Source organism: Muscardinus avellanarius (assembly GCF_963383645.1).
Source record: "Muscardinus avellanarius genome assembly, chromosome: 13".
In the NCBI taxonomy this organism is placed as follows: domain Eukaryota; kingdom Metazoa; phylum Chordata; class Mammalia; order Rodentia; family Gliridae; genus Muscardinus; species Muscardinus avellanarius.
Genome location: NC_137799.1, coordinates 36,189,101 through 36,203,221, shown reverse-complemented (window position 1 = coordinate 36,203,221; position 14,121 = coordinate 36,189,101). Strand labels below are relative to the sequence as shown.

At 46.4% G+C, this 14,121-nt stretch overlaps 1 protein-coding gene across 1 annotated transcript in view; it reads right to left on the bottom strand.

Annotated features, from left to right (window-relative positions):
- Positions 1-14,121, bottom strand: part of GABBR2 (gamma-aminobutyric acid type B receptor subunit 2) — a gene marked incomplete at both ends in the record, with an annotated part of 372,345 nt that overhangs the window by 246,974 nt on the left and 111,250 nt on the right. The window contains one exon of the mRNA XM_080708508.1: positions 1,811-1,948. Coding sequence (XP_080564634.1) covers positions 1,811-1,948 — 138 coding nt within the window. The remainder of the gene's footprint in view (positions 1-1,810; positions 1,949-14,121) is intronic.

Here is a 14,121-nt window from a genome sequence, read left to right as displayed (position 1 = left end):
TGGCTCCACGCTTGGGCTGCAGCCCCACTGCCTAACACACGCAGGCTCAGACTTGGGGAGGCCCTCGGCCAGTGCCCGTGGGTGGACACAGAGCCCGGAGTGGCTGGCTATGGCAGCCTGTGCACTCTCATTCTTAGCACCCAAGTCCTCATCTGGGCTCCAGCCACCGCCCTGTCTGCAGTTCCACGCACGTGCTGGGGTCCTGCTCATCATGAGCTGCCATGGATGGATGGGGTCCTGCCTGCGTTTTCTGTCCCTGCCCCCTGCCCATGGGGAATGTGCTGGGCCTGGCAGGTTTCTTCTCACCCTACAGGTCTCAGATCAAATGTCTCTTCTCCAAGAGGCCATTCCTGATCGTCCCAAGGTGGTCACTATTTAGCCCACACACTGGCTATTTCTATCATAGCCTAGTTTTCCTACCACGGTCTTAAGAAACAAACTGAGTTTAAATCCTAATACTAATGCTTATTAGCTGTGAGTCCTTGGGCAAGTTACTTGGCCTCTCTATGCTTCCATTTCCTTAGATATAAAGTAGGAGGATAATAATACCATAGAGCAGTTATAAGGATTAGATGAGTTAATGCACATAAGTGCTCAGAAGAGCAACTGGCACATATTAGGCCTGACATACACAACCATTAGCTCTTAGTATTACTACTTAATTATTTATTTGCTTATTTCCTGTCTTACTCCTAGAATGTAAACTCTGAAATGATGGGGACCATTCTGTCCTGTTCAGCATTATATCACCAGGGCCTACCAAGAATTCAGGCACTAAGGGGCCCAAAATAGGTTGGTGGGAGGGAGGGAAAGAAGAGGAAGGATGAATGGATGAGGAATGAATGATGGACAGAAAAAGAATGAAGGGATGGTGGATAGATGGATGGGTGGACAGTTGATGGGTGAAGGAAGGGAGGAAGGGAAGAGAGAGGATGGATAGATGGCAGATGGATGAATGGATGAAGAGATAATAGATGGATGATAGATGGATGGATGGATGGATGGATGGATGGATGGATGAATGAGAGATAATGGATGGAGAGTTGGGAGGAGGGAGAGAAGGGTGGATGGACAGGTGGATGGATGGAGAATTGATGGAAGGAGGGATGGATGGATAGATGGATGGACAGGTAGATGGATGGAGAATTGACAGAAGGAGGGATGGGTGGATGGTAGATAGAACAAAGAAGTAAACATGTACATGGGCCACCTTCTCACCTGGTGGTCATATCTTTCTAACTTTTCTTTCCCATCCCACATAACAGCTAACACTGGTGTGTCTCACCTACAGCCGACTATGCCCTCATTGGTGGAGCATTCAATAGTGTCTAAAGTCTGCAGCGTTCAGAGTGCATAGCTGGCCAGGAGCCCAGAAAAGGCTTAACTGAGGAGAACGGCAGTCTTAGTGGACAAAGAGAATCCTGTAGGGTGGGAGGTTGGGCAGAGAGTGGAAAAGGGGGCATCCGGTGAAGGGAACAGCAGGAGCAAGGGTTTGCATGCAGAAGGCAGCTGGATGGAGGGGAACAGGAGGCCACTCTGCGCAGGTGGACCAGCAGACCCTGGCGGCCCTGACAGTGGGACTAAGGAGTCAGGGGTGAGCACCGAGGGTTCCACACATAGGGCGGTAGCATCTGGGCTGACCATGCTGGCCTGGGCCAGGGGTCAGGCTGGGGTCAGGCCGGGGATAAGGGCACAGGTGGTTGTGTTATCATCCAAGAGAGGGCCTGGGAGGCCTGCTGGGTCACTTAGGAACCCCATCATGCACAGAGTCAACAAAGATGGTCCCTGTAGACACTGGCGCAGAGCTCACCTGCACCAGGTTCCAGCCCTGGAGGGACTCTGCGATGATGGACGTGACAGATGGACAGACGCCTCCAAACACCATCAGATGGTTCGGCCCATACTTGATCGCGTCGTAGAAGGCTTTCAACCCTTTCGCGTTGTCACACTAAGGGCAACAGAGAGAGAGAAACCCAAGTTAGAAACAGCTTTCCCCAGGGACAAGAGTCTGATGGCAGTCACACAGACACCTCCTTCCTCATGGGAACTTCCCGGCTTCAGTCCTCCCACAATGGGGCCTCTCCAAGCCTGCCTCGAGCCCACACTGTGAGCTCAGGAGTGTGGCCTGGCTCCCCGTCCAGGCTCTCCTCTCCTGAAGACGCCTCCTCACCCCTCAGCCATCTCCCTTTCACAGCACTGTGGAAACGCCCCCCAAATGCCTCACTCTGGGGTCTCCTCTTTCTGTGCCACTTAAATTTTAAAAAAGAGATAAATACCCACTATTTAGGATGCCTACTATAAAAACAAACAGACAATAACAACTGTTGAGGAGCGAAGACACTGGAACCCTTATGCACTATTAGTGGAAGTATAGAATGGTTCCCTCAAAATGAAACAGTACACTGGCCTCAAAAAGTCAAACGTAGAATTAGCATTTGGTTCAGCAATTCTGCTTCCAGGTAGGTATATACCCCTAAAGTACTGAAAGCAGAGGCTCAGAGAGCCATCTGTATACCATGTTCATATTGGTATCATCCAGAATCACCAAAAGATGGAAACACCCCAGGTGTCCATCAACAGACGCATGGATAAACAAACTCTGGTATACACACCCAGCAGAATATTGCTAAGCCTTAAAAAGAGGAATTTTGACACATGCTATACCAGGACCTCATGCTAAATAAAAATAAGCCACATGACAGGATAAATATTGTGCGATTCCACTTTCCTGATGTACTGAGAGTCATAGAATTCATAGAGACAGAAGGCGGAAGGGAGGTTGCCAGGGGCTGGGGCGAGGGTGATGGGGAACTAGTGTTTGCTAGGTGCGGGATTTCACTTTGGGATGGTGGAGCTGCTCCTGAGACAAATGGTGGTGATTTTACATTCACGGTAGTATGAATGCACTTCATACCACTGAATCCCTTAAAGGCGGTGGAAATGGTGATGTTAACGTGACATCTATTTTCCCACCGTAAGCAAAAAGTAAATGACAAAATATAGATCATGGTGCATCTGAAGGGAGGGATTCATGAGGCAAATACTTGTTTGTAGGCCACTCTGCTCCACCCAAGGCTGGGTGCTGGGGAAACTATAGCTAGGACTCAGCCCTGCCAAGGGGCTCGTTATTAGAGAGACTATCAGCTAAGGAAAGGGACCTCTGCAATCCACTAGGGAAACAGGACAAACATCCGTGAGTGGGAGTTGGTCCCGCTCACTTCCCACCTTCCCGTCTCTACCTTCCTATTCGCTCACGTGGCCAGCGGCCCCCTGGACAGAGGCCTGGATCTAACTGTGAGTCTTTCTTCCCCTTGAGACCAGTGAAGCCCGGCCACCACCCCGCAGTCTGGGAGTCCTTTGTCAAATATCAATTAGTTCTTCTTACTCTCCTGCTTTCCATACACTTAGAGCTCAAATTCCAGGCTGGGATTGCCGCTCAGTGGCTGAGTGTGTGGCTAGCAGAGCCCTGGGTCCAACCCCCAGCACCGCCCAAAACCAAACCCAAACAAAAACTCCTCAGATTCCTATCAGGATGTAGTTATCTAAAGGTCAAAAACATAATTCTCAGGAGAATCGATAGCGTGCGCATGTCAATGTTTTACTTAACTCATAAATAAGGGGATCTGCAAGATGACAAGGTGGACTTCAAGAGAATTCGCGGAAGAAAAGGATTTTTTACAGCAATTGAAAAAAGGAAGGAATTAGATCGCTCAGTTAGATACAAAATTGGTTAACGTCTTCCAGCGCAATCAAACTCTAACCTTTGGGGACAGAAAAAAAAAAGCATTGTAAGCTAGTACATTTTATTAGTTGCAGAAAATTGTAAATAGCTGGGCCTTAATCCACTGGGCAATGTCCTCTTCCTCCGGGCAGATGACCCATAGACAGGACAGTAAGAAAATGATCTAAGAACCAGGCTAAGTGGCCACATAATCACATCTTTGTATTATTTACTAGTTTGGTATAATTTCCTTAACACTCCTTATCATAATGGAAGCCACACAGTCCAGCCCTGCCTCCCACTCTGGCCTGATTTCTCTGTGCTCTCCCAGGCAAGGCCTCACCAGCTTCCTTTTTGTTCCCTGAAATCAAAAGCAATTTCCTTCCTGCCTCTGGGCCATGGCGCTGGCTGTTTTCCTTGGCAGGAACGCGATTCCCCTGGTGCCCAGTGCAGCTCACTCCTCGCCATGTGGCTTCTCTGCCCGGAATGGCGCCCATCACAGTCACTCCTGAACACGCTACGCTCTCTAATGCCTTAACACAGTCCCTGAAGTCATCTGAAATCATCTTGTCTACTTTTTGTCTGTGTGCATGCTAACCAATTTCCTTAACTAGAATGTAAGCCACGGAAAGGCAAGGACTTGGTGCTATCTCCCCAGAGCTCAGACAAAGGCCTCCGGCAGCACTGAGTACCTTTTGAATTCCTGGCCACCTGGTGCGCGCGCTCGCGCGCGCGCGCGCTCTCTCTCTCTCTCTCTCTCATTCTCTCTCTTGTATTGAACCCCGGGACATTCTACCTCTGAGCTACACCCTCAGCCCTTTTTAATTTTTATGTATTTGGAACTAAGTTCCTGAGGGTCACTGAGTTGCTGAGGCTAGCTTGGAACCTGCGACCTTCCTGTCTCAGCCTCCCAAGTACTGGAATACTGGTGTGCTCTCCTGCACCTGCCTCTGCCTCTTTCCTTCTCTTTCTACTTCCATGATTCTCTCCTTTTTGTCTTCCCTTTTTGTCCTCCTCTTCCTTTTTGCCTGTCCCTCCTTCCCCTTAAGTGACTACACTATGGGGCCAGAGTGGGTTAATATTCATTAGTATTTGAAACTCCCCTGGGCTGGCCCACAGTGGCTGCTGACTGGGATACAGAAGTGAGTCTGCAGCCGGATTACGCTTGTAATCCCAGCATTTGGGAGGCAGAGACAGGAGGACTGCAGATCGCAGTTTATGGACAGCCTCAGCTACTTAGTAAGGCCCTTGCAACTCAGTGATAACCTATCTTATTTTATTTTATTTTATTTTAGTGATACTGGGGGTGGAACCTCTGGGCTATGTCCTCAGACCTATTTTATACTTTATTTGGAAACAGGGTCTCACTAAGTAGCTGAGGCTGGCTTCGAACCTGCATGATCCTCCTGTCTCAGCCTCCCAAGTGCTGGGATTACAAGCATGTGCCACCACGCCCAGCAAGTGATACCCTATTTTAGGCCTAGCAATGTCACTTGGAGGTAGAATGTCCCTGGGATCCATCCCTATACTGCAAAGAAGGAGGAGGAGGAGAAGGAGGAGGAGGAGGAGGAGGAGGAGGAGGAGGAGAAGGGAGTATGTCACAGTTCCTGGGCTCAGCGAGCTCTCTGTCTACCAGAGGCCAGGAGACAGGTTGCTGTGAGCCCCATCACATGGTGGGCATGGCTCAGAGGCAGATCAAGGCTATGGGGTACCACAAGGGAGAGCCAAGGGAGGGCTCTGGGAGAGGGAACCCTTAGGAAGGAAGTCCTGGGAAGAGAAGTGGCATGATTAGGGGCAAGGAGGATCCACAGAGAGCTGGCACCTTCAGCAGGGGACAGGGTGGGCTGGGGAAGGGCCAGAAGGCTCTCAATACCAGGTTGGGGAGTGTGCATTGTATCCAATAGATAATTGGGAAATAGTTTTATTTTTAAATGTTTATTTTAAAGTTGGTCAAGTTAATTTTTGCTAAGGAAGATAAAAGGAAAAAGAGAGAATGGAGAGAAGGGAGAGAGAGGAAGGGAGGTTCTTGCCCTTTCTAGGGGTCCTCTGTTAATTACCCTGTTTCTCAATGGAAAGTGACTGATTCCCACCCTCCTCGGAGCATGAGTAGATATGATACAGTTCATGTTTTGTTTCTACCATGATTTACTGAAGTCATTTCTAGTTTTAATACATTTCTGTAATGATATTTTACTTGTTTTCCCATCTAATGATAATCATGATACAGTGCCACAATCAAAGTTGCACTGAACTAATTAATACTTGTTTGCTCAGCAAATGTTTCTCAAATACCTAGTCTGTCCAAGGGTCTGCATCAGTAATGGTGGTCTGGCTTCTCACAAACATGCAACACCTGCCTATGTCAACTAAAAAATCTGAGGATCTTTCACAACCAGAATTGGGGCTGGCAGAATTTTCTAATGTTCCCAAATGTTTGCCTGATTGGGAGCTCACCAGGCTAGGTGTGGTGGGCAGAGTTATAGAACTAATGATCTCTGCTTCTTGAAGTTATTTACTCCCATGAATTTAATGTTTCGTGACAAAAGGAATTTTGCAGATGTAATTAAGGTTACTAATCAGCTGGCCTTAAATTATTATCTAGATAGGTCCAAATGTAGTCACACAAGCCCTTTCAAGCAGAACTCCTTGGCTGGTTGAATAGAGGAAATCAGAGATTTGAAGCATGGCATGGGTTTGGTGTATCATTGTTGGTTAGAAAATGAAGAAGGCCAGAAGCCAAGGAAAACAGGGGCCTCGATCCTACAATTCCCAGAAACTGAGTCCTGCCAATACTTTGAATGAGCAAGGAAGAAAATCTTCCCCAGCTGAGCCTCCAGACAAGAAACCAGCCAGGCTGACACCTGAATTGTGGCCTCATGAACCCCTGAGCAGAGAGCTCAGTAGATCCATGCTGTGAGCCACCTTTTGGTAGGGAACTGTGAGGCACTAAATGAGTGTGGTTTAAACCACTAAGTTTGTGTAATAGAAAACCAGTGCAATCAAGTAAAAGAAAAAAAGTAAGAACAACATCCTCAAGTTTCTCTTAAATTTATTCCATTGAAAGAACTACCATTAACTTATAGGGATGGTCCTTCACGGCTAGCACCTTGTTGTGTTTTTCTGTTGCAAAATGATAGACAGTAGGAGAATTCTGTTCTTTATGTGCTGATGTGGCAACATAAGAACTTTTGTACCCTATTTAAGTTTCCATTCCAGGGCCCCCTTTCTTGCTGCGTGAATCGAAATGTTTGGGCAATGTTATTCTAGCCTGCACCCTCACTTTTTGACACAAAGAGTAAGGATTTGTCCCTGTCTTGCCAGGATTCAGAGAGGGATTTTTGGATTCCCGATTTAGAGTTTTCTACTAATCTAGAAACAGGCAAAGAGAAGATTCAAGTTACCAGCATTCTAGAACAAATCATTTCCTCTAGAATAACGAATGCTGTGGGGCGAGATCTTCCCAGATCAGAGTTCTTGGCCTGAGGCTGGAGAAGCAACCTATGAGCACAAACAGTTCTCCAGCTCCCCTAAAGGGAGCGCTTGTGCACTGAATAACAGACTAAAAGTCACAGGGATATATCTGTCCCATTTCAATGTGGCTTCCCTTGTCCTCATTTCTAATATGGTACATTCTTACCTGACATGATTATTGTCCCAAATAGATGGACCTTCCAACTGACCACAGCTGAGTCTTTGAGGCACGATCCGCCTGGTTGTTGTCAAACTAAGCCTACCAGGGGCCTGGGGCTCAGCAAAGAGGTTCTGGGGTAAGTGACAGGAGCCCTGAGTTCTATCCCCTCTCTACAGCCTCTCTGCTGTTTCTGTTTTATATGCAGCATCAGGGCCCACATAATAAGTAATTCTAAAAGGTTTCTTTACTAGTAACAAACAGTGTTGGAAAGACATGAATCCAGCTTTCTTCTCTGGCCTCAGGAAGGGCAGGTGAATGTCTTGTGGACAAGGTGGTAGAATTGAAAGTTAATCCACCGCACACCAATCTGCCTGATGACCAGCTTACCGAAACACTGGGGGATCCCACCAAGCTTCCACTTCCTGAGGGATGCCTCGCAGACACGTGCCAGGCACGCTCACAGCATGTCCTTCAGCTCAGTGGAAGTCAGCGGCAGGTACACTTTGCATTTTCCTCCTTCCCAAACACTGTACATGGAGATATTCTCCAAAGGCTGTTTAGTATGATCCCTTCTTGGGGACCCGTCCCTGCCTAAGCCAGGGAAATGCTGGAAGCTTTTCGATATCCCCATGCAAGGTGTCTGTCTGACAGCTTGTAGTGAGCTGTGTGCTGGGCAGAGCAATCATTCTGGGGAATTCTTTATGGCGAGTTGTCTTCCAGCCATTTGGCTTTTAATGAATTGCTCTTGGCGCCCCTAGAAGGGAGCTCTGTGTCCCTGGAAGAAAGGCGGGCTTTATGGTGTTCCCCTACCCTCCCCCAAAGTTCTGCCATTAGAAATTTGCCCACATGCCTCTAGAGGGTATTCTGCCCGGTCTGCACAGCCACCACCTGGCCAGCATACAGGGGGAAGTAATCATATCACTGTTCATTTTCTCACACAACAGCTCAAAGCTTAATGATGGGCCTCAGCCTCTGGTCTGCAGTTCTGTCCCCTGCAGACAGGCCCTGGCTCACAGAAGCCCTCAGTAACTGTCACCTCCCCTCCCTCCCTCTTCTCACCAGTATTCTTCATCCCCCTGCCTTCCCGACTCCAATCACCACCTCCGAATTCCCGAACACTATTTCATTGCCAATGGCTTCTCCTGTCCTATAAGGACTTTTCACAAAGAAATCATCACCAGCACATATAGGCTTTTAAAATTCAGCACTTATAAATGGGAACTGATCCAAAGGCCATGAAATCAATTTTTTTAATGAAAAAGTGAGACTCCAGAATGAAATCCATTTTCATTTAAATCTCATTTTTAGGGAATTAAAATACTTTCTTTGACTTCGAAATTTCAAAGAAAATGTTGCTGAGAGTTAAAATGTAAAAATGCCAAGGAAATGTCAGCCTTAATAGCGACCCATTTGAAACTGGGAATTGCTCCCTGCAGAATTTCGGAATGGAAGGAGAATTGAAAAGCGTCCAGTCTGCCCTGTGCCTCCCTCGCAAGAAGCAGTCAGCACCTGCTCCCATCCTTCTAGGGGCTGGGGTCTCACTCCCTCACCTGGGAGATAGTTTGTCCTTGACCCAGCTCTGCTTCTTAGAAAATCCTTTGATTGGCCTGGAAATCACCTTTCTCCTGCATTGACAGTTCTAAGTTCTCACGCTAGAGCAGGGATGAGCAAACCTTTCCCACAAAGGGCAAAGCAGTGAGTGTCCTAGGCTTTGCAGACCCCGAGGTCTCTGTAGCAACTACTCACTTTGCCGTTGTAAACTGACAGCAGCCACAGATGAGAGCTGAGTGCAGGAGCCTGCTGCGTCCCAATAAAACTTCATCTAAAAGCAGGCAGCAGTGGGCTCTGGCTCCCATGGGCTCCGGTTTGCTTTCCCCTCCTCCGCAGCCTCATTGAACAAAGACAACTATCACCCCACGAGAGACCTTCAGATACCCAAACTCAGCCAGTGTGATGCCGAGAGATGTCCTCAGGCTAAACACCCCTTCGCTCTTCTGATTATCCCCAGGCAAGATGGCGTCACAGCCTGCTCCTCCTTTGCCAGGGCCTGGGAAGACTTAGGAGGACATGTGTTTTGGGTATGCAGCACCTAGGACAGTCTCCCAAATACCTCCATGTGCCCTACACTGAAAATAACATGTACCATGCCCCTGATAAGTGTTGGGCACAGGGCTGAGAACTTTATGAACACAATTTTATTCCTTCCTCAGGATATTATATTGAGGTCAACACTATTATCATTTCCATGTAACAGATAAGGAGGCCCAGGTAGGTTTAATAATTTTCTTAAGGTCACTTAAATGGTAAGGATTCAATTCTAGGCTGCTTAAATTCAGAATGCTGTTTTATGTTCAGAACTCAGAGGGTGGCACTCACCTGTGGTCCCAGCTACTCAGGAGGTGGAGGTGGGAGAATCACTTAAGCCCAGAAACTCTGGGCCATCCTGGGCAACATAGTGAGGCCCCCATCTCAAAAAAAAATCTTATGTAAGAATTTGTTATTATTAGCTGGGCATCGTGGCACAGACCCATGATCCCTTTGCTTAGGAGGATGAGACAGGAGAGGATGGCAGATTCAAGGCCAGCCTTAGCAACTTTTTTTTTTTTTTTTGCGGCACCAGGGATAAAACCCAGAGGCATTGTACCTCCGAGTTACACCCCTAGCCCTATTTTTTAGTCTTTTTATTTTTGAAACAGGGTCTCACTGAGTTGTGAAGGGCCTCGATAAGTAGCTGAGGCTATCTGCGAACTGTGATCCTCTGGTCTCTACCTCCCGAATGCATCACCACACCTGGCCCCAGCCTCAGCAACTTAGTGAGGCCCTCAACACCTTAGTGAGACCCTGTTTCAAGATAAAAGTAAAAAAATAAAAAGGGGTGGGAGTGTAGCTCAGAGGTAGAATGCCCCTGGGTTTAATCCCAAGTGTTAAAAAATTAAATTGAGAATTCATTATTTTGAAATATTTCACTTACAGAAAAGAATATACACATACAAAAAAGTTTTATAAAGCATTAAAAAAGTAGTCTGAGCATAGAGTGTGCCCAACACCCTGCTTATGTTGATGCCCCAGGAACACCTAGCAGAAGCCTTGGGTCTGAGCTTTGCATTTATCCATCCTTGCTTTTCTTCATAGCTTTAAATGTATGTTCCCTAAACACTATTTGATTTAATTTTACTTGTTTTTAACATGTAAGTGGAGCCATGCTGTACGTTCCATCTGAAACCTGCCCTTATGGCTCTACATTATGTTGCAAGGTTTTTGTTGCTAAACATAGCTGTGGTTTGTTCATTTCTGAGCTCTGTAGCAACCCGTGGCGTGAATACGTCACTGTTCATTCCCCTGTCGATGGACACTTGGATTGTTTCCAGTGATTTGTTTGGTTGTAGTAAGCAAGATGGCGGAAGACTCCCATACATATCTCCTGGCGGACATACGCAGAGTTCCTCTAGGGTATAAACCTGGAAATGGGATTACCGAATCATACGGTGTGCCGCAATTCCTCCAAGTGATCCATTTACACTCCCACCAGCCATGTCTGAGAGATCACACTGCTTCGCATCCTTGCCAACTCTAATTTTTGCCAGTCTTGTGGGTATTCGATATCTCGTTTCATTTTTTTGCATTTCTGATTGATAAAGAGGTTAAGCCATCTTTCCATGTGTTTATGGGCTATTTGTGCTTCCTCTTTTGGACTGGTGACTTTGCCCATTTTTCTATTAGGTTGTTTGTCTTTTCCTTATTGATTTGTTCAGAGCACTCCTAGCCACAATGTCGAACTGAATGAAATGATCACCTCCCGCCTTCTGCATATTGACTTCTGTTAATGCAGCCTCAGAATGCAGGCCTTCTATTCAGCCTTTACATCCCACAGAGCGTACTGTCAGTAAGAAGTACTAAATCAGCATGCAATCTTGGTCACAAAACACCTATGGGCCTTTCTTGGTGGTGGAGGGAAAGAGAAACTATTTGACAAAATCCAGCCAACCAAAAGATGAATCAAAACACAGATCTCAGGAATGGTGGGTGGAAAGGAGTGGAGGAGAGCGGGACCCACTTAACCTGAACCGCTGGGAACGTGAAGATAATACGGCCACATAAAATTCAGGAGGCGGAGGAGAGAAAAAAGAACGGGAAGACGGCTAATTTCCTCTTCTGTCATAGAAGGGCTTTAATCGATACTATCTCAAATTGAACACTGGAATTTAAAAGCCAGAAATTCTAACCTCGCTGCTTTTCATAATCTTTTATTACCCTCGGAGAGGTATTTTAGAAACAACTATTTTCCGTAGTGAAGGCAAACAATTTAATGTGGAGCAATTCCTCCTGTTTTACTTTTCCTTATTTCTTCTGTTACATGCAAATAAATGATATTGGTCAGTTTTAAGTAGGATGTAAGAATAATCTCCCATTATCCAATTATTTCTGGCCATTTCTACTTACACGCAGAGAGAGATGTCTAGGATGATAGTCATCTAATATGAAAGATGGTACGATTTTAATTGATTTTTTTATTCTCTTCATATTTTTTGCTTTACTTGAATTTAAAACACAGAAATTACTCTTATAAAGAGGGAAAGTTGTTTCCATAACCAGGATGCTTCCTCAACCACTTACAGCTCCTTCTTCCTGCTCTCCTGTGGTTGACTTTCTGAACCCAAGAATAGGACTTTCCATTTATTATCACTAAATGATGTCAGCAAATAGCCAACTGCAATGACCAATTGAATTAAACATATTACACTGTTGTGCTGTGGCAATTAATTCACTCAAACATTTTCTGATCATCTGGCAAGTACTAGGAGCTATCCAAGAAGCAGTAAGTACGGGAGACATCTAAACATTCCTGGAGCAGATCAAGAACAAGAGGCCGGTGTGGTGGTGTTCGCCTGTAATTCCCAGTACTTGGGAGGCTGAGACAGGAGGGTCACGGGTTGATAACCAGCCTCAGCAGCTGTGTGAAGCCCTCTGCAACTTAGTGAGACTGTTTCAGAATAAAAAATTAAATAAAATAGGGCTGTGGATTTAGCTAAAAGGTAGAATGCCCCTGGATCCAATCCCCAGTACCACAAAGAAGGAGATTAGATACAAGAGTATTTACCGCTGTAGTATATTTGGGAACTGGAATAGTAATAATAATAATAATAATAATAATAATAATGACTCTTTATATAGCATTTATTTGTACCAGGCTAATCTAATTGCTCTATATATTTTAATTCAGTTAAGCTTCACAACCACCATTTGAACTATGTCCTATTTTAACCATATTTTAAAATATAAGGAAATTGAGGGTGGAGGTTTTTGCCTAGATTTGTACATAGTCAGTAAGGAGCAGATTTGTGAGTTGGGGCCAGGGAGTCAGGTTCCAGAGTCCACACTACACGATACCCACTCTCTATCTTCCTGGGCACACAGACTACAGTCCCCAGCCTCCCTTGCATATTTGGTGATGGTGACCGTCAAGTTTTGGGCAATGGAATGTGCACAAAAGTGACGCGCACCCTGCCGCAGTTGACCATGTGTGTTACACGCTCCTTTTTCCATCTATAATGTAAGCAAAGAAGAATCTAAGGACCCGGAAGGGAGAAAAGCCCCCAAACCCCAAATCCCTGTGATAGGAAAGAGTACTGCTGTATCAAGAGAGGAAACATCACCTGGGACAACACCACAAGCTGAAAGCCTCCGAAACAGTGACTTGGGGACAGGCCTCAACTTTGAGATGAGCCACCCTTTTACCAGGCCCCAAACCATTGGCTGGGCTTGCTGACAGAAAAAGAGCTTCATTTCTGGCTGGTACAAGCATTGACCATGGGCAACCTATGAGCCCCATTAGTCTGTCTGGGACACTCCCAGACTCTCACTACCACCCAAGACTCCCTGACCATGCCTCCTTTTTCCCAGCCCTCCTTTGCTGGAGGCCCACACTGCCCACTGCTCCCTCACTCCTCCCTCCACAGGTGCCCCTCGAACTCTGCCTGGGCATCTGCTTCCCAGAGGACCCTGACAATGCACCTGGCCATGGCGTGAGCAGTAGCAAACCTTCATGCCTGAAGCCGCTGGAACGCAGAGGAGTTATCAATGCGTTAGACTGCACTGACTAATAAACATCCTTAACTGCCTGCTGTCAGCACTTTGAAACACCAGGAATCAACACACCAAGGAAACTGTTACAGGAAGGTGAAAAAGAGTTTGAAGACAGACAAAGAAAGCTTATGCAAAAGGGTAGAAAGAGAGTATGCCTTATATTTTAAAAAACAAAAACAAACAATCAAAAAACTATTCCCTATCATTCAGGACACTGATGTCAAAACAGAATTTAAGGGGTACGATCAGAAATTGCTAGGGCATGCTGTGCTGAACTGTACCATCTTAGTCCCCTCCGTCTCTGTGCCTAGCAAAGGGCCAGGCCCAAGCAGGTGTTCAACACAGGCTGGCTGGATGCAATCACTGCAGCCTGGCCGACATGATTTTTGCTGGTGGGTACAGCCTGGAATAAAATCTCCATAGTTCTGTCCCAAAGAGCTTATTAGCTTCAGCCAGCTTGAGTTTTTCACACCCCTTCCCCGGGGTGATGGACAGACCATCTGCTTCTAAAAGTCTCCTGAGGGCCAGGCTGTCCATCCCCAAAACTGAGAAAAACTGGCATTTCTGTATTCTCCCTGAAGCTGTCACTCTGAGTTCTTGGTCGGCTGCAGACTTATTTGAGAATGATGAAGCCGTAGCTCACATCTCTCCTCTGCACCGTTAAAGCCAATTACCCAATTTACAA